The 24,548-nt window shown below is 47.4% G+C and overlaps 2 protein-coding genes across 5 annotated transcripts in view; one reads left to right on the top strand and one right to left on the bottom strand.

Moving 5' to 3' along the window:
- Positions 1-24,548, top strand: part of LOC111070082 (teneurin-a) — a 134,881-nt gene that overhangs the window by 33,796 nt on the left and 76,537 nt on the right. The gene's annotated exons all lie outside the window — the stretch shown is intronic.
- On the bottom strand, positions 2,793-3,816 carry LOC111070084. The gene has a single exon (XM_022360391.2). It carries the CDS (start codon positions 3,673-3,675, stop codon positions 3,046-3,048), a length of 630 nt encoding a protein of 209 aa, XP_022216083.2. The 5' UTR covers positions 3,676-3,816; the 3' UTR covers positions 2,793-3,045.

Raw genomic sequence — 24,548 nt, 5'->3', positions numbered from 1 at the left:
TCCATGGGTCCATGCATCCATGGATAATGTTGCAGCATTCATTCCCTGTCACATGTCCGCGTGTCTATGCAAATAATTGTAATTAAGTGGAGTCCCGGAGTGTCCTGTTCTGTTCTGTTCTGTCCCGTCCTGTTCTCTGGTACTCCTATCGTGAAATGTAATCAAAACGCCAGAAACAGAACAGGCTGCAGTGGCATTCTGCAGACTCAAGTCCCCGCGCTAGTCCCCATCCCTGACCACCTCTAAGTGGGAACTATGTGAGAACTTCCCCCTTAATCCGGGCGATGGGGTTCTTTTTTTGTTGCATGCAACAGCATTACTACGTAATAAGTGTGTGTATTGCGAAATATATTTTAGAAACTAATTTGAAAAGGAGAACAATTTTTTTTGTTAGCGAAATGTCCCATATTTGATGGGACGGACGGGCTTTCAGTATGCATTTTTATAGTCGGAGGAGGGAGATGGATGCACTCCACGCCACTCTCCGCCTGTCGCCTGAAGGCAAGGCAAACCATAGGCCACGTGGTGGAAAGAAGAGAGGGAGGAAGACGCGCGAGGGAGCCGGGCAGACAGCTGTAGGAGCTTACGAGGCACCAGGAGGCTTCAAGAGGGTGGTAGGGAGGGGGGGGGAGCCACCACAACGGCCAAGTGGTAAGCAACAGTCAGCCAACTGATACGATACAAGATCCCCATTCCCATCCCCATGCCTGCAGGTTGGGCTTTGGCGCTTCTAGGGGTTCTGGCGGTTCTGCCGGTTCGGGGCTGCAGGGGATGGGTGTTTGGTAGAAAATGCGCCAGCAATATGTTCGCCTGTCAGTTTCATGCATTTCATATCGAAAACCATTCCTTCTTTTACTTGAGTGAGTTTTATGAGCAACGAGCCGAACCAGAACTGCTGTATATGGGTACGGTATATGGTGAGTGGTGGGGGGTGGATGATGATGATGCTCCACTGGATACATTGTATCCTTGCAGCCACCCCATCATCATCGTATCGTGCCACTATTGTATACCAGCACGGCCAGGAGTGTACCACATAGATGGAGCAGCATCAGTGGCCCCGTTTATATGCATAGTTTTCAGTTGCTGCTGCGATTGTGGAGAGCTGTGGAGCAGAGAAGAGAGAGCGGGCAGAGAGCATAGAGATAACTGGGTTAGAGATTCGTGTGTTCCGCTGCCAGTGTCGTTCTATATTAAATGAAAATTCCAATTACTTTTTATGGGATGTACAGCGCACACACAACACACACAGAACACACACAACAGACACTGGGAGGCAAAACACTTTACTCAAATGCAAAATGGAGAAAAAACGGAAAACAACTATGGCGCACCGCACCCAATCCGCTTGAATGGTTGGTTAGGGGAATGCTTTAGAGTCGGACTTTGTGGCACCTTTCTGGGGATATATGTATACCACAATCGCGTAATGATCTCCGATATGCTCGCTCGCCTGTGCTGCCAATTTCTGCATTTAAAAACTATCTTTAGTACGTGAAACATTCCCCCAGAAATTGCAATAAATATTTGCTTCTTTTCCGCTCCCATTCTGCGGTAAGTTATGGAAACATCTGCGGTAACTTCTGGGATGGCAGTTGGTGGTAAATAGGGGGAGGGAGGTACCTGACACATATACTCGTACTCCCACTCGTACTCCTACTCGTATGCATGTACCTAAGGGGCACGTTAACACGGGGCGCAACGTCGCTCAACCGATATTTGATGAGGTCACCGAATGCTCGACCGAAACTTTCAACTGCACAAACTTTGTGTGCGGGATGTGGCAGTGGCAGAAGCGAATTTAATAATTCAAGTAGCTTCAGAAGCCTCCACTCAGGCTGCAGGTCGCCGAGCGCAGGGCCTGACGTCCCCTCTAATGACCTACTTGAGAAGCTTGCAACAAACAACAAATACAAAAAAAAAAAATGGATGCCTCCCACACAAATAATTTTTGTGCGGTACATGCCGCCCCCCACCCCGTGTAGGTCAGGTGGTTTGGGTTGCTCAAAAACTTGTTCAGTTAGGGACTGGAGCCTGGGGCTTGGGGACTGGGGCTTGGTTTTGGTTTGCATTTCGTTTCGGTTTCGACAGAACTTCAAGTGCATTCCATCCCCGAACCGAACGAAAGATGCATTCCACTCGCAGCAAATGTGTGGGTAACCTTTTGACCCAGTCGAAGGAGAGCGGACAAAAGAAGAGCCCCCCGCCCCACCCCCCAATCAATATCTATATCAATATCTTTCTGGAGTATCTTTCTGCAGCAGAAGGCAACAGTAGATATTATGATGAGTCCCTTGTCCCGAGCCCGGACTCGCATTTTGATTGAAATTTCGTTACGTCTTTTGTTGCACAAACAACCAGACGGCCCAGGGGATGAGTATCGGTATGGGTATGGGTATCGGTATCCATACCGAGATGAAGACGACATATCACATATCGCATATCAAACAGAAAATACCAAACACGAGACACACAACTCGATTCTGCTCGTTAGGCAGCATTTGTTTCGGACAGTTGCCAACTAATTTGCTTTGAAATGGATGTCGAGGGTTGAGGGTCCTGCAGGGAAGCCAAGGGGAGCAGAGGCATGCGAACATTGGGGTCACCAGATGGCGCGGAAGAGTCCATTGAAAGGAAAGCAACACGGAGGGTGTAATGCAAATGGCTGGGTGAATGGAATTCTATTGGAAAGAGAGGAAAGAGGCTTTCGATGTGCTCTCGATATTCCTCGGAATACTATTTGATAGATAGTGACTACTGGTGGTTAGTGATTAGAGAAAATTGGGGCTTGGTTTCCAATTTGTATATTTGTTTGGGCCGAAAAACTGTTGCCAGAGAACTTCAAAGTCGGCGCTGTCTTATTTATTATTATTTCCTGTTGTCCGTCTGGGACTGTCGCTGCTGTGACGGTTGGGGCTCTGGCCTGGGGCTAGGCTGCGGCTGCACGCCTATGAATATCTCCGCTCTTCAGCTCATCCCACTCCGGACTCCGGCTGCTTGGTGTCATCGCACAGGCAGAGCGTTGAATTGGCGGAATTGGCAATACTAGCGTTGCGGCTGCTTCCGGGAGTTCGGATTTGGATTCGGACCCAAATTCGTGGCTGGGACCCTCTTTGGGAAGCGCACGCTCTTGCGGCCGCTGGGACCCTCCTGCCTCTGCTTCTGCTTCTGTTCCTCCCTCTTCTGACTCAGCCTCGGAGCCACCTGCTGGGTGACCGTTGGTCTCTGGCGGCTGCTGGTGGGGCTCGGATTGGCGAAGGACACCGATCGCACGGGGATGCGATTGGGGACCGAGATGCCGCGGGTCACTCCATGTCCCGGAAGGGCGGCTCGTGGCGCCGATCGCATACTGCCGCCAGTGACGGCGGCGGTGGCGGCGGCGGTGGCGGCGGAGGCGGAGGCAGATGCTCCGCCCGGGTGGGATGGCACAGCCATCAAGCCCGGACCCCGCTGGACGGTGCGCCGGAGGAGGGCGTTCTCCTTCAAGAAGCGGGCGCGCAGGGTGCGCATCTCCTCCATCAGTCGCTCCCGATGCAGCTCCAGATCCTTCAGTTTCCGGTGCTCGGCGGCCAACGTCTGGCACAGTCGGTTGTACATGTTGTTGTTTCGTTCCTGGTTCCGCTCATGGTCCCGCCTACGGCTCGATCTGTCTCCTTTCTTCCTCTTGTCAGACATCGCTAAGCACCATACACGGACTCCACGGACTCCACGGACTCTACGGGCCTTTTCGGGGGAGGGAAACAAACAAATTTTGAAACTGGAATTTGTATGTATTCTGTAGATGTTGTGTGTGCCGACTGAGAAAAATATCTGAACAGCTTTATTCTGACAACTGACATAATCAGGGGGGGCTCCTGCTGTCACAGCCAAAAGTCATACATATATTTTTTATTTCGAGGCGCTCCCACATTCGCAAATGTGTGTTTTATTTCCTGCTGTGCTGTTAAGCGCAAAATGTACTGCTGCTATGTTTAACAGAGATCCATCGATAACCCGAATCGGGCTACCACAGCTGTTGGGACGCATCGACTATTGTTTGTTGCCCTGACCAACTTTAAGTGTCACGTTTGAGGACAGGCCAGACGAATTAAAATATACCCTACATTATCTTGTAATATATTTAATTCCTCTCAGTGCAGCGAATGCCTCCCCTTTTCGCTCAGTGCAGTGTTCGAGCGCCTCCTTCCACCCTTAGCGCCATTAACCATCCATCTCCCTCTCTCTTTGCATGCATCAAATTGGTTCAACTATTAGAGTGAAAAACTTTAGTGCTCCTTTTCGCGCAAACGGAGTCTCAGACGTTCGGTTTCATGCTCTTTCCCTGCAACACTCCTCGTGCTCCTCCTGCTCCGCCTGCTTCTCTTCCTCGACTGGGTCTAGCTCATATTTTGGCAGACAAACTTCAAACTATTGTTGTGGCAAGTCAATGAACTGGCAAAATCGCCTAATATTTCCACACTCCACACTCCACAGACACTTTACACTCCCTTCCATTCTTCGTCCTCCTGCGGTCCTCGAAAAATCCTCCATTCGGGAACTGGTCCTGGTCCTGGGTTGGCCCTGGTCCTGTCCCTGTCCCTCCTTCATGTTTTGTGTGCTGTGAATGGCCAAGTATATTAAAAGTCTATTTCTTTTGGCAAGACAATAATGTTCAGCCCGCGAGGGTGCACAAGGAACCGAAGGGATGAAGGATGAGGGATGAGGGATGATTGGAGCATTCAGGATTGAGAAGGGTGTGCGGAGAGAGAGAGAGAGAGATAGTGACAGTGTCCCTGGTCCCTTCTTTCTCTCACTATTGGCGGCGCTTTAACAAAAGCACAAGAAGATGAAGTATGCTGGTTGTAGGAGCCTGGATACAGGACCGAGTACCGAGCACTGAGGACCGAGGACCCAGGACTCATGACGCTGTCCCGGATCCTCAGATAGTGAGCGGTGGGAGCCGGGCGGCTATTGTTCTACTTCGCGAAATAGCGCACATAAAAAGCCAAAGAACGACGACGGGCATAAATGATAAAAAACAGAAGAAGAAGCAGGAGAGGGAGGGAGCAGGGCAGTGGCAAGTAGCGCAAGGCAGACAGTGAAACAGAGAGAGAGAGAGAGAGAGACAGAGAGTGACAGAAGATGGTAGAGAAAAGAGAAAAAGGTTAAAGGAATTGGATAGCGGGAGGGAAAATGATGGAAATGGGATAGTGTGGAATGGTTAGAGAATGGCAATCCACGGCCCGGCATCGACATCGGTCTTCCTTTGCCACTGCCACTGCCACTGCCACTGCCGCTGCCCCAAAGAGCCTGCACCCAGACCATGCCGCGCCCCAACAATGTGCGACTGTCAATTCCAGCGAAAGGGTTAAAAATGTTTCATTGCCTCGACTCGTTCTCTCCCGTCTCCGTCTCCGGCACCGACACCGACACCGACTCTGAATCCGACGTCCGACCTTCCGGCTCTCCGACTGTGAAGACAACATATGCCAATAATTTACGCAATTTAGTCTTGGCAAAAAAAGAAAATAATGAAGAAAACCAAAGACTGACGCACGAGACAACCAAATGGGGAAAATGTGATGGGAATGGGGGGATGAGGCCCAATGGAGCCAGACAAGCAGATCCATCGCAATCAGCGGGTGGGGGGGCATGTGGCAAGGCTAAGGGTTAACCACCCGACAGAAAGGGAAAGAAACCCCGAGAGCAGACTCCGAGTGGATGCTGAATTTTGTATTTTAAATGTTATTCAAATTCAAATTGTGTCACATTTCTCAAGGTAATGGCTCGGAATTGTCTCCGGAAAAGGAAAAGGGTTCGTTCCGTTCCCCTTTTTGAGGACCTTCTTTTCTCTTGTTTTCGTATGTTGTGGCCATGTCTTCCATTTTATTTATTGACTGTCATTTCCACCAACCCACTAGGCCTTCCCTCCGCCTCTGCCCCATCACAACGCTATTCTAAATTCAGGGTGAGGGTCTGAGCGATGCCATAGAAATGTACAATGTGATGTGTTGTGCAATAGGTAAACGATTTAACCAGCGCTTAGCTAATTAGCAGAGGAAGTTACTGGCCATCGTACACCCGAACCCGAACCTGAGCCTGAGCCTGAACTCCACCCTGAAACACCCAACCCATAACCCCTAACCCATAACCCCACGCAACCTCGTATCGACTATCTGCCAACGGAAGTTGCGTCATCAAAAGGCGCTTAGATATGCATCTCCAATTACCTCTCACTGGACATGGCCTGGGGGCGAAAGACAGCTTTTGATTGATGCTGAAACAAAGAAAGAAAAATACACAAAGACAGAAGGACGTAAAGGCAAATATGTACAGACATTTAAGACCTGTCCAGACTATGTCCAGAATATATCTGCATACTCGTATTAATATGGGAACAAAATACTTGAATCATTGAATTATTATCTGTTGGATCTTGAGCATATCGAAATAGATTCAAACAAGAAAGTTCAGAGCGAAATGAAAGTTTTCCAGAAGGAATCCATTCCCAGATGTTCTTCTCGCCAGGCTCGTGCGATGTCCTGCCCATGTGCTACACTAAAGGAGGGTCTCTGTCCGCTCTCTCTCTCTCTCTCTCTCTCTCTCTCTCTCTCCTTTTCGTACCCATCTCAATTACAGCACTTTAATGGAACCACCTTTTGTTTGAGGAGCTGGCTGGCTTTCATTTGATTCCTTTGGTCATTTCACTTGCCTTTGGGGCATGGCTGCCGCTCCTGCTGCTGCTGCTTGTGCCATCCCCTGCTAATGATGTCCAATTCCTTGTTCAATTCGGGTTACCTTGGAGCCAAACACACATGACATGAGCTACGTAACTACTTGCAAGCCCAACTACATGAGGAGGAGTGCGCTGCTACTTGACTGCTAATTGGACGATAAAAGAAGTGAAAGTGTGAGCAGGGGAGAGAATATCGAATGCAATGAGCTTGCCACAAAAAAAACGAATGAAAGGAAGGAACGAACGAAAGAAGGAACTGGAACTGGAACAGGAAGGGCAACTGAAGGCATAACACACTTGGGCTAAGCAGGCACCCAACCGCCAACCGCCATCTGCATCTGCAGCTCCATCTTCGTCCTTGCCCTCTTCCTGATGCGACTAATGACAAGTCAAAAGGAAAAGCTCTCTGCCAAAAACAGTTTCAGCGAGTCAGAGGCAGATGCAGTGAGAGGCAGAGAGTCAAAAGTAGCATATTTTGTGGTCACCACGCCTCACCTAACCGAAGTCTCAAATCCTCAGAGTCGCAGTAGCAGTCGCAATCCTAGACCCAATTCCCGAGTCTCAGCTCCAACTCTTCGCCCTCCACACACTCCACACACACTTTGCCTTTGCCACTTCTTCCATGTTTCATTTTTAGTTGCCACTGAACTTCTGCCTTACTGTCTTTTCAGTCCCCCCTTCCATTTGATACTTCCCGTTTTATTTCTTCCTTTTAGAGGAATAACTTTCCCCCAACACTCCTTCTCACTTCTCACATCTATGCCTGGATGCGTGTCTGCGTGTGTGTGTGTGTGTGTGTGTGTGTGTGTGCCCCATGATGCTGCACAAAAAACTTCCGACAAAAATTGTGCAAACGCAAGCAGGAAAACATAAATCTGGCTAAAGCTAAAACGCAAACTTTTATTTAAGGAAAAAATAAAAAAATTAAAAAAGGAACGAAAGAACGAAAAAACCAAAGAACGAAAAAAAGGAACAATTTTGTGTGAGTGCGTGCAAGTGATAGAGGGATTGAGGGACTGGGATAGGGATAGGGCAGAAAAAAGAAGAGCAAGAGGAGAGAGTGTTTCTCGAGATGGGGGATTGGGTGGATGGACAAGGTCGACCCTACAGTTGCGCTGCATGCCCGATGCCCGGTGCCCTGTACCCGGTACCCGAGTATCAGGTACTCAGTCAGTCAGATTTTGGAATATATTATTTGTTTCTGTGTGGGCGCAAGGGGGCGGGCGCAGTGCGCACAATACACAATATAATATCGGTCAATAGGGTCATGCCACGTGCGGCGTAAAGCAACCCGAGATGCATTTCTGTCTGGAATTGTTACCACTCATTCTTCAGATATGTAGCTTCCCTCAAGAGCTTAAGGGGAAAGATGTTCCGCCCACTCTTCGCCATCCACTGATTGTAGAGCATTGCCAAAACCCTAAATGCCGCACCCATCCGAACATAAAAATGCGAGAACGAGACTCGTTTCGTCTTCGCTGGGAGAAAGAGCTAGAGCGAGGCAGACTCTTTGCTTGGGGAATCTTCCTTTTTTTTTTTTTAAGCAAATGTCCACATTTTGACCATTTGAAAGTCAAACATACAACATACAGGCAACGTTTTATGCCACTGACGTGCGTCCGCCTTTGCTGTTGCTGCTGCTGCTGCTGCCTTTGCGTGGCATGTATCTTTTATTTCAGCTGGAGCTGGAGCTGGATTTTGATTGTGTGCCCCCGAGTGCGAGTCCGCGTGCGAGTGTCTGGTGTGTCTGATGTGTGTGTGTGTGTGTGCAACAAACAGACTTTGGCTGGCATTGCGACGACTTGAGCTTGAAATTTTGCAACATACCTTCGACATGGACATCTTTTGGGTATTTTTACGACTATCTCTGCTTCGGTTTGGACACAAGAATGGACAGGGCGATGGAATGACCACAAAGCCAGGCGCCCAAGAGCCGCGACCACGTCCCGTCCTTGCCATCCTTCTCCTTCGCTCTGCTCCGTTCCGCCCTTCCCTGATCCATTCTGATTCTGGTTTGTGCTCTGGTTTTTGTTCTGGTCTGTGTTCGGGTTCTGGCTGTATGTTTTGGGATGGCAGCCAACGTGAATTTTTTGGCCAAATAATGCATCCGTTTGCTTTGGAGCTTGTATCCAACTGGTAGGAAGATACGAGAAACCCAAATGAAATACATAAAACGCAGATACAAGAGCAAGAGGGAGACGGAGACTGGCACTGAGACAGAGGACAGAGCACAGAGCACAGAGACGACGACTATGACTGAGAGGAACCAGACGATGATGTTTCACGTGATGCGATTCCCATTCCCTGCCCCGAGTCTCGAGTCCCGAGTCCAGCTTTAGCTTCGGCTTCAGCTGATTTGCCGCCAATTAGCGACTAAGTGGATTTGTGCACCAGAAACAGGACTCCCTCTCTTTCGTGTCGTGTCGGGTGTGGGGTGTGGGGTGTGGGTTACGTGCCAGGCCAAAATGTGGGCAAAAGTTGTCAATATTTATGCCGATAAACAAAATAGGAATAAACATTAGGCAAAACCTGTGCTTGTGCCTGTGCTTCGGGGCGGCGCTTCAGACTAAGCCACGTATATGGAAGAGGATGCGTACGTGCCACCTCGCTCACAATGGGGTAGGCATCGGCATCGGCATCGTCATCGGCTTCGGCATCCCATAGTACGTGCCACGGAGGAACGAGACAAGTTAAATCGTAGCGTTATTGATGGCGAATGTACGTGATAGGCTCACATAGCAGCGGACCAAAGGACCAAAACGCAACATCATCATGCCGCATGTCCCATGACCATAGGCCATCCTCATCATCTGGTTAATGGCCATAATGAAGGCTGAGGGAACTTTGCGACGACAACAGCTTTCAACAAACAATCGAGGAGCCCAGCCCAGCCCACCTGTGCGGCAACTTTTTCTTCGGCGGAGAATAGTAGGAGCAAAAGTTTTGAGACCTCTTAAGTTAATATGATTAAAGAGAGAGAGAGAGAGAGAGAGCCGGGTGGGCTGTCCTGCAGGGAGATTCTCTTTCATCAGCTTAAGGTGTTCCTTTTTCCAGCTCTTGAGAAGATTCTGCTTCATTCTTTAGAAGATAAAATGGATTACGAATGTGTACCAGAAACTGAAAGCCAACCACAGAGCTATGATTCTTTATTCTAGAGATTGAAATAATATCGAATACGAAAGAATTTCTAATGTTCCTCAGCACTTCGCTTCGTTAATCTTCTCTCTGCCCACAGCCAAGATATTGTATCTTTTGGCACAGTCTGGCGGAACATATTGAACTCATTTTCTACGTCTGTGGGAAATATATTGGTCCGTATCTCACCACTCCCCATCTAAGGGAATATTGATTTGACATTCGGTTCGGACACTCGAGCATGCAAGACCACCCCCTATATCCAATGGCGGAGGAGCATACGCGCGGCGGCGTCTGCATCTGACAATTTAACATTTAATTAAAAATCAATTAAAAACGTATTTTTGCACTTTGCTGTGCGTTGGGTGGGCGATGGCGTGAGCAACAGCAGGGGAGCAGCAGCTACAGAAGTTCGAAGAGGAAGCCCCCACACACACACACACACACATATACCATATGGACATAGAACTATGTGTGTATATGTATTTTCGTGGGTGTAGCATCATGGAATGTGAGAAAGAGAGTAGAAAGAGAACAAAAGGAAGTTGAACAATGTTTTGGTGCTGCATCGCAGGGGGAAAAAATACAAGCACTATGATACACTGAAAGAAAGAGAGGAAGCAACCACATATGAACATACATATGTATTCAATTTTTTTCGCCGACAAAATCAGCTACGAATTCGGAAAGAGTGGCCCGCGCTAATTACAATCCAGAAATACATATACTTATTTTCGTCTCTTGTAATATTCCCGAATCAAAATTTTGTTTCTTTCGTAGCGCATAGGGAATTCGCTCAGTGTATGAAGTATATCAGTTTACGAGTATATGTATGTGTGTACATTGTATGTGTGTATGAAATTGAAAGAGTTTAATTGAATTAATTCGCCGTGGGTGCAGATCCGAATGCAAGGCTAGAAAGCTCTCTTTATTGCATATCTTTATAGATTCTCTTGATGGAAATCTGGACGCCCTTTCAAAAGAGAACTGAGTGGTTAGTTGAGTGCAGTTCGTTGGGTGGTCTGATGGGGGTGATGCACCATCCTCTCTCTTCCTTCTGGTATTGTCATTTAATTTGAGCAACCTGTAACAATTTTGTGTGCAAAAGGCCGCGACTCCTGGACATCACTTATCGGTTAAGTGCAATTAAATTTACATGAAATTTGATACATACAGGGAAGATCAGGTCAAAGGGTAAAGGGCCTTGTCTTGAAATTATCTGCAATTAGCGAACCACTATTGCATGGCCCCTCAAGCTAGGTCTGGCCTTCTGTTGAACACTCTTGAAATCTAGCAATCGATGATTATGATGAAAATTATAATGACTAGAAACAAAACAAAAATATAACATGCACAAACATAAACTTCGAGAAGATTAAAACTCATTTGAATCTGCATAAAAAACGAAAAATTCCGTTGGGAGAGCATGAGAGTATTAAAATTGTTTGATTAAGGAATCGTTTTATGGTTATAATGTGTCAGATGCGGGCCGTTTCATGTTTGCATGATGCAACACACACACACACGCTGTCACTGCCTCATACTCATGCAGAGACATACATATGTACATATGTATGTATGTACATACGGTCGAAACCGAAGTCAATAAAACGCATTGGGTGGTGTCAATCCACAGAAAGAAAGAAAGAGAGTGAATGGCGAGGAGATAAGTGGAAGAGGCACAAAGAACTTATGTTCTGGGGAGAGGACGGCACCAATCAAACAATCTGTCCATTCGTCCATCCCTGCATCCCCATGAGGCTGGAACGGAACTGCTTTTTATTAATTTATATGCCATCCCGGGAAAATCCACCAACAAAAGAGTCTTAAGAAGGAGACGGACCACGACGCAGGAGGAGAGAGCTCTTAATAGGGATGTGAAAAAGCTCAACACTGCTAATTGAGCGAAAATTTAATTCTTTCGGCCCTTCTTCTCTTCTCTCTTTTAATTACGTCAGAGAGAGAAGAAACGAAAAATAAGGAAACTATTATAATACGAGTATAAAAAGAAGAAGAACAGAACGTATGGATGTCGGGGGTTACTTTTGTGGATCTACTTTGGGAGAGTTACAGAATATACATACATATCTGGCGAAGGTCTTGAGAGAGCAAAGGGACAGATCAGATCTTGGCCTTGCAGAAACATGCATACATATACATATGTATGTAATACATATGTATGAAAAATGTTGGCAAGTGGAAGAATCACAGACGCCAGATGAGCCGAGAGACGACTGCTGCCGCCCGCATCTATCGAGAGACAGGCAGGCAGGCAGGCAACAAAAGGGCCGCAGTCGTGCCTCTGTATCTGTGTGGTGTGGTGTCTATGTGTGTGCGTTTTGCATTTAAAAAGCCATAAAAATCGAGAAAGAAAATGCTGGCGACTCCACTCTGGGGCTGCTTCCTCTCTCTCCCTCTCTCTTTTTGCCTCTGTTCAAGCTGCAATTGGCATTGAAATTTAACACTGACCAATCCATTTATTTGCTAGGCACGTTTCTTGGCCCCCATTCTCCAGACCCCTCTCTGGAGCAGTGCTCCCTTCCCCACCCACAAATGCATCCTCTCTCATCCTCCGTGTTCGCTTTGTGTGTGGGCAGTGGTAGTGGCAGTCGCTGCAATCAAATGGGAGCAGCTCTCAACTTTCTGAATGATTCCCCGTAATTGTTGCAGAGTGAGAAATGAGGGGAGGGAACCCTCTTAGGTTCCTGAGCGGGACTGTCGATGAGTGGATTCCTAATTAGTTCATTTTCCATACAAATCGAAATATTCTCATTTTCTGTGTGCAGGGAGCACGGTGTTGGGGGTGTGCCGGCCAATTATGACTGTTCCCAAGGCATTTACAAATACTTGTTCGTAAATGGTGTGTTCGGCAGACACTTAACAGCACTATACATACATATGTATATGTATGTATGTATGCGAATGAAAATATTCATTATAAGATTTTACTCATCTTTAATTGGTTAACATTTAAATACATTGAAATAATCGAGAGCCGATGGAAGACACACTTAAACACATTTACTTTGAGTTTCTTTTTCCCCCTTCGGATGTGTGTGTGAGAATCCATCAAATGTCACTCGGAATATGTTATCCAATTAGGAGGCTCAACAAAAACATTTTCACCATTATGTATTGACAACAACAAAAGTTACTGTATTATTTACAGTATACCTTTTTTATGGTACTATTATTTTGTTTCTTTTGGGGGCGCTGTCAAACATTGTTTCAGCTGCAGCGGCGAAGTAGATTACACACACACCCACACATTTTGCGAAAAAAATAAACTGAATTAAAGGTTAAAAAAAGGGACAGCAACAATTCCATACAAAGGGAGATATTAATCTATATAAATAAAAATGGAGAGATCAAAATGTATAGTGCATCATCACGTGAGAACGGCTGGGCAGATTTGTTTTAAATTTCGACGTACGTACTGTAAAGGCGGGTCAAGTTAAGATACACCGCAAGCCACCGCAAGCACAGAGCCACAGAGCCACAGAGCCATAGAGCCACAGAGCCCCACGGCACGATCTGGGCTTCTGGTTTCTGTTGCTGTGTCTTGGCACTTGGTTGACTGGACTAACTTTTGACAAAAAGTCGGAGAAAAACAGTGCTACGGAGCGAGGGGACACAGAAATGGCCAGTCGCAAAGAGCGATGAGGGGGAGGGAGAGGGTTAACGTGCAGCCGACAGCCGCCACACACACGGAAGCCATAAAAACTTATGGCAAAATATATAAAAATTCACCCTTTTTATTGTGGCAAACAACGAAAACGAGAAATAAAATAAAATGCAAAACGTTTTACCCCAAAACATACACAACACAACACACACGGCGCGGCGCGGTTGTTTCGATCCTGAAGTAAAGTAAAGCGAGAACCGACGACTGTCTGTCGTCTTCAACCCTTTGGGCCATGTAAACTTAAATGCTGAGTTTAGCAAAAGCAAAATAAACAGAAAGGAAAAAAAACAATAGGAGAGAAAGAAAGAAAGCCAACGTATACCCTATCAGAGACGTAGTCTATCAAAGAGAATCAAAGCATTCGCTCTACATACATATGTACATATATTTTTCAGGTTGACATACAGATTGTTGGATATCCAGAGAGAAGCCAAAACTCCCTATTATCCTTAAGCTTTGGATATCTTTTGATAGGCTTCGATGTACATATGTAGACATTAACGATCTCTTCTACACAGATAAAGATACATCCTATCGAGTCTAGAGTCTAGACGATGGTATACATACGTTTCCAATCACTGAGGAATAGTCAAGCTCCTTTCAAACGTTAGGGTATCAATGAGCAGCAACAGCAGCAGTATCAGTAGTAACAGCAGGAACAAAAGCAGACCCAGGAGCAATGTGGCATGCAATTTTTGTAAAACAAAGGCAATGAAAATTCAAAATGAATACAAACGGCCAAATGGGGCAGTAGCAGCAGCAGCAGCAGCAGCAGCAGCAGCAACGACAGGATGCGACCCCTCATACGAATACGAAAACGAATAATACTCGTAATAATAATATAAAGGAATATATCGGGATGTGTGGCAACAACAGTTGAGGCATAAATAACGGAATTGCAGGGAACACTAAATGGAACAGAAGGCGACAGCCTGATGCACGAGATATGTGGGGGAAGAGCACTGCGAAGGGGAATGGAATAGAATGATCGAAAGGATACTCCTACGTTTGGGGGAGCCTTGAAATGGGGACTTCCCAAGGTCTTAAACCATCAAAAAAAAAAGCCAAAAATATGTAAGATATCGAAGAAGACAGTGTATCTTTTAAAGAGGTTCTTAGACCCCAGTAATGGAAACAATGATTGACGAATTCGAAATAGGAGAATATACGCAGAGACTATACAATTCCAAGATGCAATTTTAGTTTCACACTTCATGGTACGGGCGCGCGGGGCTATTACTTCGATTTTCTTTTAGGCTCTGAAATGCTACTGGCTTCGTCAATGCTAAAGTCTTTGGCGCTGCACAGTGGGGACTCAGCCGAAAAGGGGTTGCACAAGTCAAAAAATGTATTAGTGCTCTGGATAAAATGAATAATTAATTTTATTAGCTTATTTATTTAGTCAGCTGATATAGGCAAAGGCCCCACTGTGCGAAATGCATGCGCATGCATGCACAGACGAAGCCGTTGGGCAGCGGGCTTTCGGTCAGAGTCGAAGCAAAGCCGAAAAGAGAATTGAAAGCCCGCGCGCTCTCTCTGTACATGGGACGTAGCGATAAGCCCAACCATAGAACCGGTTTTCGGTCGCTCACGCAGCATCTTGTTATCTTGTTATTGTTTAGTCGTTCATTTAGGGAATACAAAGGGAAAGAACGAGTCAAAGATAGTGCCATGGGATAGCCCCTTACCTTTGTAATAATGTACATACATACATAGATACTGTATAGAGCGGTGACTCACTGATGAGAGATGTTTATTATACCGTTGCTGTGTGGACGCCTGCTGGTCATAACAGGTGCCCATCGTCATCGTCCTTCGATCCTAAGGAACCCCGAAAAACCATTCGTCGTGCTAGGGGATTGGTGTCCTCCCAAGGGATGACATTGCCGTCTGCTGTCTTCCGAGCGTTGCAAGGGCGCTGCTGAGGGTTAAACACGAGCTAAATATTTGTACCGCTATGCGGCCTGGGGCTGGGGCTGCCCCTGGAGAGTGATCAGGAGGGAGGAAGGGACGGCATGGAAAAGGAAGACACAAAAAGAGAGACGGACAGAGTTAGACACCTGGTGGTGACACATGGGTAATACGAGTATATGGGAAATGCTGTTTTCTTCTAATGGGAAAGCGTTGACTTTACACGTCCTCCTCCCTCTCTCACAGGCCTGCTAAAATATTCATCCTGTATTGCATTTTCCCTCGTGTGGCAGTAATTGGTGCACGTGTGCCAAACATTGCTGCACCGTCCATCGGCTATCTTCGGATCTGGTGCTGAATGCAGCTGTTTTGTTTGTGCGGCCTGGGAGGGCTAGAATCAGGCTGAGAGTTAGGGCTGGGATGAGGGTGGCTGTTGGGAGGAAGGGTTCGACAGGGCGGAACGATTGTACATATTGTACGGCGGAAGGGAGGCTTTAGCTTTAGGCTTAGCAAAAAAAAAACCCCTGTACAATCTTTAAAGGTCAGACACAGTGGGACAAAGGCAATTTCCCTTGAAAATGATTGAATGGGGATGCTTTTCGAAACTAAAATGAGTTTAAGTTCGATAATAATAATAAATAATTAATAATAATTAGAATTTCCCTTTCATGTTGGAGACTGTGCAGAACCCTATCTTGGTGCGGGGTTAGGGTTTCTCATTCAAGGCACGAGTATGGCGTATGCATGAGATGCATGAATCTATTGCCCTTAAACCACTGTAGTGTGGTGGCTCTAATCCACTTCGATTCACGCTCACTTTCACAGCAACAAAGAAGCCACCCTAAAACCCCTACGAATGGCAGAAGTGCTTTGGGGAGAAACCTCAACAACATCCATCTATATCGGGAGGACGTGGATGGAGGGGACTGTGGGCTGTGGCAGCAGGCAATAAATTTATAAGTTCTGCTAATGTTCGTTAATGGCTTGTACTCGCAGTGTTCTTCGCTTTTCGAAAAAACCGAACAAATAATTTCGGTCTCTGATGTGGTGGTCGTGTGCCTACTTAGCATATTTCTGCCCCTGCCACTGCCCCTGCCACCATCCGTTGCCGCTCTTGTTGTTATTTAATTTTTTCGTTTGTATGATTAGAGGTTATTATGCTAATTTGTTTTCTCTCTTTTCTCTGTGTTGTTGCTGTGAGTTGGGTGTTGTGTGTGTGTGTGTTGTACCCCCCGAATGTTGCAAGATCCCACTCCAAAACATCTCATCGCCTAGCTTCGGGCCTCCTCCGCTCAGACGTTATTGCTGTAATTAGCAATACCGTTGTGTGTCGATGCTTAATTTATGCAAAATAACTCCAAAGAAGCAAAAAGGAACTCCTCTTGTTATGTTTCCTTCCTTCCTTTCCAGCCCGTATATTTGTATTGCTTTTGTAACCTTCTGCTTGCTGGTCTGGTCCACTGTTTCTGGGGTTATGTCACTCCCTGTATTTGAACAATGTGCTAAATGAGTCGAATGCTTGGGTAATGCCCCGCCAGCGGAGTCGGGTGCCAGTCTTAATTGCGGTATTCGACGGGTGACTGGTGAGCGGGGCTCTTAATGCCGTCAATAATTGTGATCGGGGAAATTTATTAAATGTAGTTCTTAGCCTTCCTCGGCTATATCCTGATTTCGCTCACCAAAGGCATTATAAATATATTTTCACAAAAACATACATTGTACTGTATGTATATTCTTTTTTTTTTTTAAATCGTCTTGACTGTTACTCTTAGCTCTGCCCGGCTTAAAAATAAAATTAAAATGTTTATCCGAATGTGGAAAAATATGATCAATTGGCGAGTCAATGGGACCAATGTGAATGGGCTCATGTCAGTGCTGGTATAGAGAATCAATGATATTTACTAAGCTTACCAGTGTAATCCCTTGTTGGGGCTTGGCTTTCCCTATTTCGGGAGAAAGTAGATATTTTTAAGCGCCTTCTATAACCAGCCCGTGGCACTTGATTAATCTCTAATTCTGTGCTCTGTCTTTTCTTTCAGGTATGTATCCCAGTGGAACTTTAACAATGTCATTGGTAATCGGAGCTGAAGTTCAGGCCAAGTACCAAACCGCCCATAGATGCATACATACTACACATACGCATTTACATATGTATGCACATATGTACCAGTGTACACAGATACGTACATATATGCCGGGGTCGTTGCTAAAGTTTTCGTTAGTTAACTGAAAAAGTATTACGCAGTCCACTGCCCAAAACTCTAGCTAGAGCCAGGGACAGGACCAGTCCAGGGTCTCGGCCTCGAAACTTTAAATATAACCACATAATTTTTTAGGCATGAGTTGATGCTCTGGTTCTGGTACGTACTCGGTGCGGTGCGGTGCCTGGCAAAAGTTTCCTCCACACAGGCATCATAATTGTGTGTGTGTGTGTGTGTGTCCATACTCTCTTCCCCATTCCCCACCACCTACCATTCTCTACCTAGGAGATATTTTTGTGCTGAGTTTACATTATCAATGAACGGCTTTTGCGCTCTTTGCGATTTTGTGCGGCGTGGCGTGGCGTGGCGCGGCACGGCACTCGCCTAAGTATCTTCGGGCATCTGGCGGGCCGGGCCGGGCCGCATGCTGCATGGTGCAGGATGCAGGGTGCAGGGGCACTGCGGTTTTGGGGCGTGACGGCAACTATGAAATAACGGCACTAACGACTAACGACTAACGCTCGAAAAGTAAGTAATCTGCAGAGCCCACACACATGCACAACGGGCAGTGGCGCGGACAGGGTGTTGGCAGAGAAGAAGCTGGTGGCTGGAGATATATGCATAGATACGCCGTTCCCCAGCCCCAGCCCCTGCCCCTGCCCCTGGCCCCTTCCCTGCCTCATCCTCGCCTACAGGATGCCCCATCGTATGTCGTGTTGTTTGTGGCCCACCAACAGAAATTTGTTGGGAAATTTCCAAGCCAACAAATCTCTGCAATGCTGGTGCCCATCCAAACCAACACCCATTTTCATCCCCAAACACGTCTGCACGGCAAAAGGGTGTCGACTGGAGCGCCAGCCTACGGTAGAACCGTTCAGGGAAACTTCTGACTGCACCCTATACCCGTAACGTGTGACCATGTGGCCAGAGACCTTGGCACCAGAGAGAGTCTTCTTGCAGGGATTCTTTTGTTGCGTTCGGCTTGTACTCTGGCGATTCATGAATCATATTGGAAGCTAGCAATGCCTGAACCGAATCAATTCCCTAAACATACTGTCATGCCTGCTACACTGCCAACAATACAGACAGCATGAAGTCTCTTAGTTCCCAGCCATGCCATACTGATATATTTCGAGCTGGCAATGCCGGACTGGCGGCAGCTATCTGCGGACACCATCTTCAGTCAAGTGTAGCGCATCACCTGCTTCTCAATGGCTGGATTCTTAGATGGAGGCTGCCTCTGCGGGAGGGGAGCTTACAGCGTGGACACACATGTAACTTGTAACTTCCACATGCACAAGCAGCAGCTGCTGATGATGATGCTGCTTCCTCCGATGCTGCCTAACAAGCCTCGGACGAAGGACCAATGACCTAGGGAGTCGAGCGCTGCTGCACCCACCCACACCCACTACAGTGGAACACAGACCTGCCTGGGCACTACCCAAAAACCGTCGCCAAAAACAATTTCGTTCAGCTTTAAGTTTTTTTCTACAATTTCCGCCTTATCTTGTGTCTCTCTCGCTTTTTCGGGACTTAAAAAAAAAGGAAAATACTGGAAACGAATGAATTGAGAAAAACAGGGAGCTTCACCACCCACCAGCCAACGACACCATACACCAGACACCAACGAAAACCACATTCATAGATAATATGCAGCACGGGTTTGTGGTTATTTTGTATGCTTCGTCGATCTGCCAGTTTCCATGGACTCTCCGACTCCCTCTCCCTCTCCTACTCACACCCTCCACTCGCAATGCCACTTCCCCATTTTCCAATCCCAATCCTGGGAACGGGGCGAAGGAAGGCGAGTGCTCATCCAATTTTCGTTGTCGTCGTGGAAATTTTTGGTTTGCTCTACAGAAATTGCATTTTTCCCTGCCGCCTGCCGCATGTCTCTTGGCTCTTCTTTTGCTGACAATATCGCGCGACGTCGCTTTTAGCCATTGTACAATATGTACCAGCAGCATCAGCAGCAGGACCTACCAGCGAACCCACCCACCCACACACACAGATACTCGCACACATTCGCAGAGAGATAGACAGAAGAGGGAACTAAAACGGATTCGCCGGTCATGATAGTGTCCAGACCCGAGCCTCAGCCTGGGCCCAAAGCCGGAGCTGAAGAGCCATTGCCAGCCAGAGCCTGATGTGGGGCTGTGAAACCCAAAAAGTTCTAACAGTCGAGCGGTCGGCCACAAAGTTTTGGGCACGATTTTTGGCAAGCCAAACAAAAAAAAAATACTCTTCTGCTGCCTCCATTTTTTCCGAGCCTTTTTTCGCTGATGCTTTTTTTCTTGCTTTGTCAGTCAGTCAACGTTAAAATGTGCTGACTGTACTGGGCCACACTCCCATCCACTGCACTGGGTGGGAGCGCTGCGCTCTGCTGCTGCCCCTGTCATTATCAGTCCTCCTCGGTTGAGGGGACAACTCTGGTGGCGGAATTGCTGCTGAGGATCCTCCTCCATATTTTCTTTTATTCCATTTTTCATTAGTCTGGTTTTGGCATTAGTCAAGCTCGCGAAGAGTTCGATTCTCTGGGTCTGCGTTTCCATTCTACGAGTTGTTGGATTAAGGATGATGCGGAATTCCACTAGATTATCAGGACTACGCTCCCTACCGCGACCGAGAGGCGCTGCCGTATAACGCGTATGACGCGTATGACGCGTATGACTGCAGTGTTTTTGTGCCCGTACTCGAATAGTTAAGGGATCTATTAGATTAGATAGATAAAAGGTTTTCCGTTTCCGACCCCATAAAGTATATTTACTCTTGATCAGCGATGTCCGTCTGTCCGTAGTGTTTTTTAGGTTATTTGAACTTGATTGACTCGCTTATTGAATTATTCTTTTGGAGCGTTCGTAAAATGTAAGCAGTTCTAACGAGCACTCACGTGACATTCTGCCAATTGCAGAGGGTCAAAAGTTCACGTATTGATCAAAGCCACCAGTCACTGTCTGTCTGTCTGTCTGTCTGTCTTTCTGTCTGTCATTCATTCACCAGTCTGGCTCTAGCCAGCAGCCTGTAGCCAGCAGGCTCTTCCTGCGCCTGTGGTTCCTCCCTCGAAAGGAATCAAAGTAAATTAGGAGCTGAGACACAAAACACAACACAGAGATAGGGATAGGGATAGAAAGGGATATCGACAGAGAGAGGGAGAGAGAGAGAGAGAGAGAGAGAGAGAGAAAAAAGCAACCGTTAAGTTCAATTCTCTCCGCATTGATTGCGCACTTGATTACGATAAATGAAACGTCAACAAGGACGAGGACATCGACGAAGACCGGGACAGGGACAGGGACGGGGACAGAGCCCCGTACCCTTGGGGGCAGCATACTGTACTGCTGCTGCATGCTGCACGTATTGTTGCTGCTGTTGTTGTCCTCACTGATTTCTTTTGTCTACTTTCCATCATTCAAGGCTGACTTTCCGCTTCTGCCTGCTCCACCCTGCTTCAGAGCCGTGTCAGCATTTCTCTCATCTCCACGACCGAAAAATCACAGAGAGCCCAAGTCGGAAAATCAGGCTGATGTCCCCTGATGGCCGGGCGTCCAACGCTGGGCGTCTCAAGGCGCCGGACCAAATGTTGACATGCTGGCTGGCAGCAGGCCGTGACCGGACTAGGGACACGGACATAGACACGGACACGGACATAGACACAAGCACAAGCACAAGCACGGACATGAGCCTGGACATGGATCAGTATCCTAAGCCGGACTCTGCGTTACATTGCCTGCAGAGACATGGTCATAGGGGGTGGTACGAGTCACGGGTGAGGAGGGGAGGGAGGGTCACGTCGCATGGGGGGCCATATGTTTGTCATTTTGCCGCTTGGCCACTTAAGGCAACAAAATGTCACCTACCCATAAGAACGAGGCCCAGTGCCGTCACACACCACTATAAGGACCTCCCCTCCAGTGAGTGCACTCTATGCCTCTCTTTGTCTATGTCTTTTCTCAGTCCGTTCTTTCTTTCTGACTTTTCTCTCTCTCTCTCTCTCTCATGTGTGTGTGTGTGTCCTGTGTGTCCCACTGGAGAATTCATTCATGTTGAAATCCGCAAATTTGTTAGCAACGCTTTATGCCATTATGTTCGTGTTGGTCCAAGTGGATTCGGCCTCGTCGTTGCAGCCCACCCTTTTGGGGCGCCTCCTGCCGCCAGAACAACATTTGGGCAACACATTGGCCATTTGTTCGCTTAAGATGGTTCCTGGCAAGAGCCCATTGTCTGGGCCTGGTCGCATCGCACTTTCCATTCCACTCTCCACACACACCCCCACAATCAACAGCTTACAGCCACCACCCGCTCGCCATCATCAACCATCATTTGGGGGACATCTGTACGTATGTTTGAGTGTAGTTTGTGTTTGGAGTTTGCCTTTGTGCGACGGCTGCCTCACAGGGTATCGATGAATTGTAGAGTCTGCGCGTCTTACCGAATTTTCGACCAAAAGAACAGAGCAAAAGGGGCTAATCGAGTATCGGAAATTCACGAACGAAACATAATTATAATTACCTCAATGGGTCTGTGGCACACATTGAGGCACACTGCCTCCTGTCATCCATTTTCGCAGTCGCATTTTCGCATATGAAATGAGTTGCTGCACATTGGAAAATATTAGATGGCCTGAGCAAATGGCAAAGTTTTCCACACTGGCAGGAAAAGGGTGGAAAGGAAAAACCAAACAGAAAAACAGGTCAGGAACAACAACAACAGCAGCAGCAACAACAACAGCGTTTTATTGAATAGAAAGTTTTGAGGCACACATGCTCCGTCGCTGTGGCAGATGCAGAGTCAGAAGCAGAGTCAGAAGCAGAGGCAGGGCCGCAGTGTATTATAAATTAATAAGCGAACATACACACATACACACACACATAAGCATTTGTGGCATAAATAATAAAGTTAAATACGCTTACATAACGCGTTTCGTGGTGCCCCGGAAAACTCCGTAGCCGCAAACTCCGGAATTTTCTCCTCAAGTTTTGAATTGTCTGTCTGTCCCTTTCTGTCGTTGCCCTTTTGGTAATATTTTGGCCAATTTGAGCCATACGGTGGGGGGCAGGGCAGGGCGGGCAGGCTGCAGGAGGCATCTAGGCATCCAGTTGCTTCGCTTCCAAAATGGAGCGGACAACGCGCCACAAAAGTTCGAAAACTGTATGTGTGGCACAATTGTGGGCTCACAGTGCATTACGTTTTGATTAATACGTGTACATATACATACAAACATACATACATATGTACAAATGCATACTCTATTTTGGCAGCTGCCACGGCACTCTCAGCCATTCATCAGCGATTTCGATTACCCTCGAAATGCGCACCGCAATCTGAGTGGTCGAGCGGCAACTCTATCAAAATTCTTAGAATTGTCAACGCAACGTATTCCCATTCCCATTACCATTCGCATTCCCCCTCCCATTCGCATTCCCAGTCCCGGGAGTTATTTTGATTAAGTAGCTCGAGCAAATCAATATATCAACGCGGTTGCACGCGACTCAGCAGAAGCAGCAACACGAGAACCGCAGCAGCAGTTCGCGTTTCAGTTCCAGTTTCAGTTTCAGTCCAAAAACCCCATCTTCATCCTCCCTCCATGAAGAGCGAGAAGGAGAACGAGAGACCCGAACCAAACCCAGAGACAATGACAAGCCCAGGGGCAGCGTTTACGCACTACCTCCTCGGAATATATGCATGTGGATATATGTACATATGTATGGATGTATGTGTGTGCATATGTATTTGTGGATATATATCTGTAGCTTTGTTTGATTTATTACCGAGTGGAGCGAACATAACCGCACACTTTAATATGAATCATTTGACATATTTCGGATGTTCGGATGTTCGGATGTTTGGATGTTCCTTTTGTGCCGAAGCGCCTCTTACACATTTTTGATTTATCGCATACAAATTTTCTCCTGCCCCACCCTTGCCTTCCGCCCTTCCGTTCGCTACCTGCTTCATTAAGAGCCAACCACAGCAGCAACAGCAGTGAGTTAAGGAATGGAAAGGAAAGCAGAGGCAGAGGCGACAAAAATGAATAAGAAAATGCATTTAATGAATGTTATCAGATTGGTGACTTATTCGTGGGGTCACTGACTGGCACTACTCACATGAAAGGGCATTTCAGTTTTTGCCAAAAAGTTTCATCCCAAAGCGAATCGTTTATGAGCCCATCCGATAATCCGATCCCAGAAATTCAACCACAACCATTGGGTATATTTACGTATCTATTTAATGCATTGTATGCATTCTTATTTTAAATTTGGATACTTTTAATATTACTATGTGAAGATTCGTTGAGTTTCCGGCCAGCTACGTTCCTGCTCTGGAGCTTCACGGGTCTTGCCCTGCGCATTATTTCCGCAGGTTACCCCTGAAGAGGGGCTCTAGGGCTCTGTGTACTGGGCCGCCGCCGCCGCCGCTGCTGAAGCTGCAGGTGCTCCGGGCTGGGAGGTGGGGAGCGAGGTGGAGGTGGCGGTGCCACTGGTGGTCGTGCTGGCACAGGTGCTGCTTGCCCTGGTGGTGTCGTCGCTGAGCTGGTCGCTGGTCATCTCACTGGAAGCCTCGCTACTGCTGCTGCTGCTGCTGCGCTGGTTCATCTCAGCCAGCCGCATCATCAGCGGACGGAACAGCGGCTCCGGGAGACTGGCCTGGAGCATCTCCAGGAGGGAGCCCGGGTGGGCGCACAGCATTATGGCGTTGGATATGTGCGTAAGGCCCTGGTCCACGCGACCCTCTTTGATGAGGCTCTCGCCCCGCTGCACCTCGCTCACGAACCGCATCTGCATCTCCAGCTGATCGTCATCTTCGTTGGCAGCCGCTGCTCCTGCCAGTCCTGCGCCGTCCCTGCCGATCGCCAGTTCGCTTTTCCGCAGCTTCGTGGCCATTGCCTCCCGCTCGCGACGCTCGT

Source organism: Drosophila obscura, unplaced genomic scaffold (assembly GCF_018151105.1).
Source record: "Drosophila obscura isolate BZ-5 IFL unplaced genomic scaffold, ASM1815110v1 contig_28, whole genome shotgun sequence".
NCBI lineage: Eukaryota > Metazoa > Arthropoda > Insecta > Diptera > Drosophilidae > Drosophila > Drosophila obscura.
This window is presented reverse-complemented; position numbering and strand designations above follow the sequence as displayed.

Bases quoted from the DNA above. Each gene is read 5' to 3' on its own strand.
- LOC111070084 (XM_022360391.2), bottom strand. From the start codon at position 3,675: ATGTCTGACAAGAGGAAGAAAGGAGACAGATCGAGCCGTAGGCGGGAC.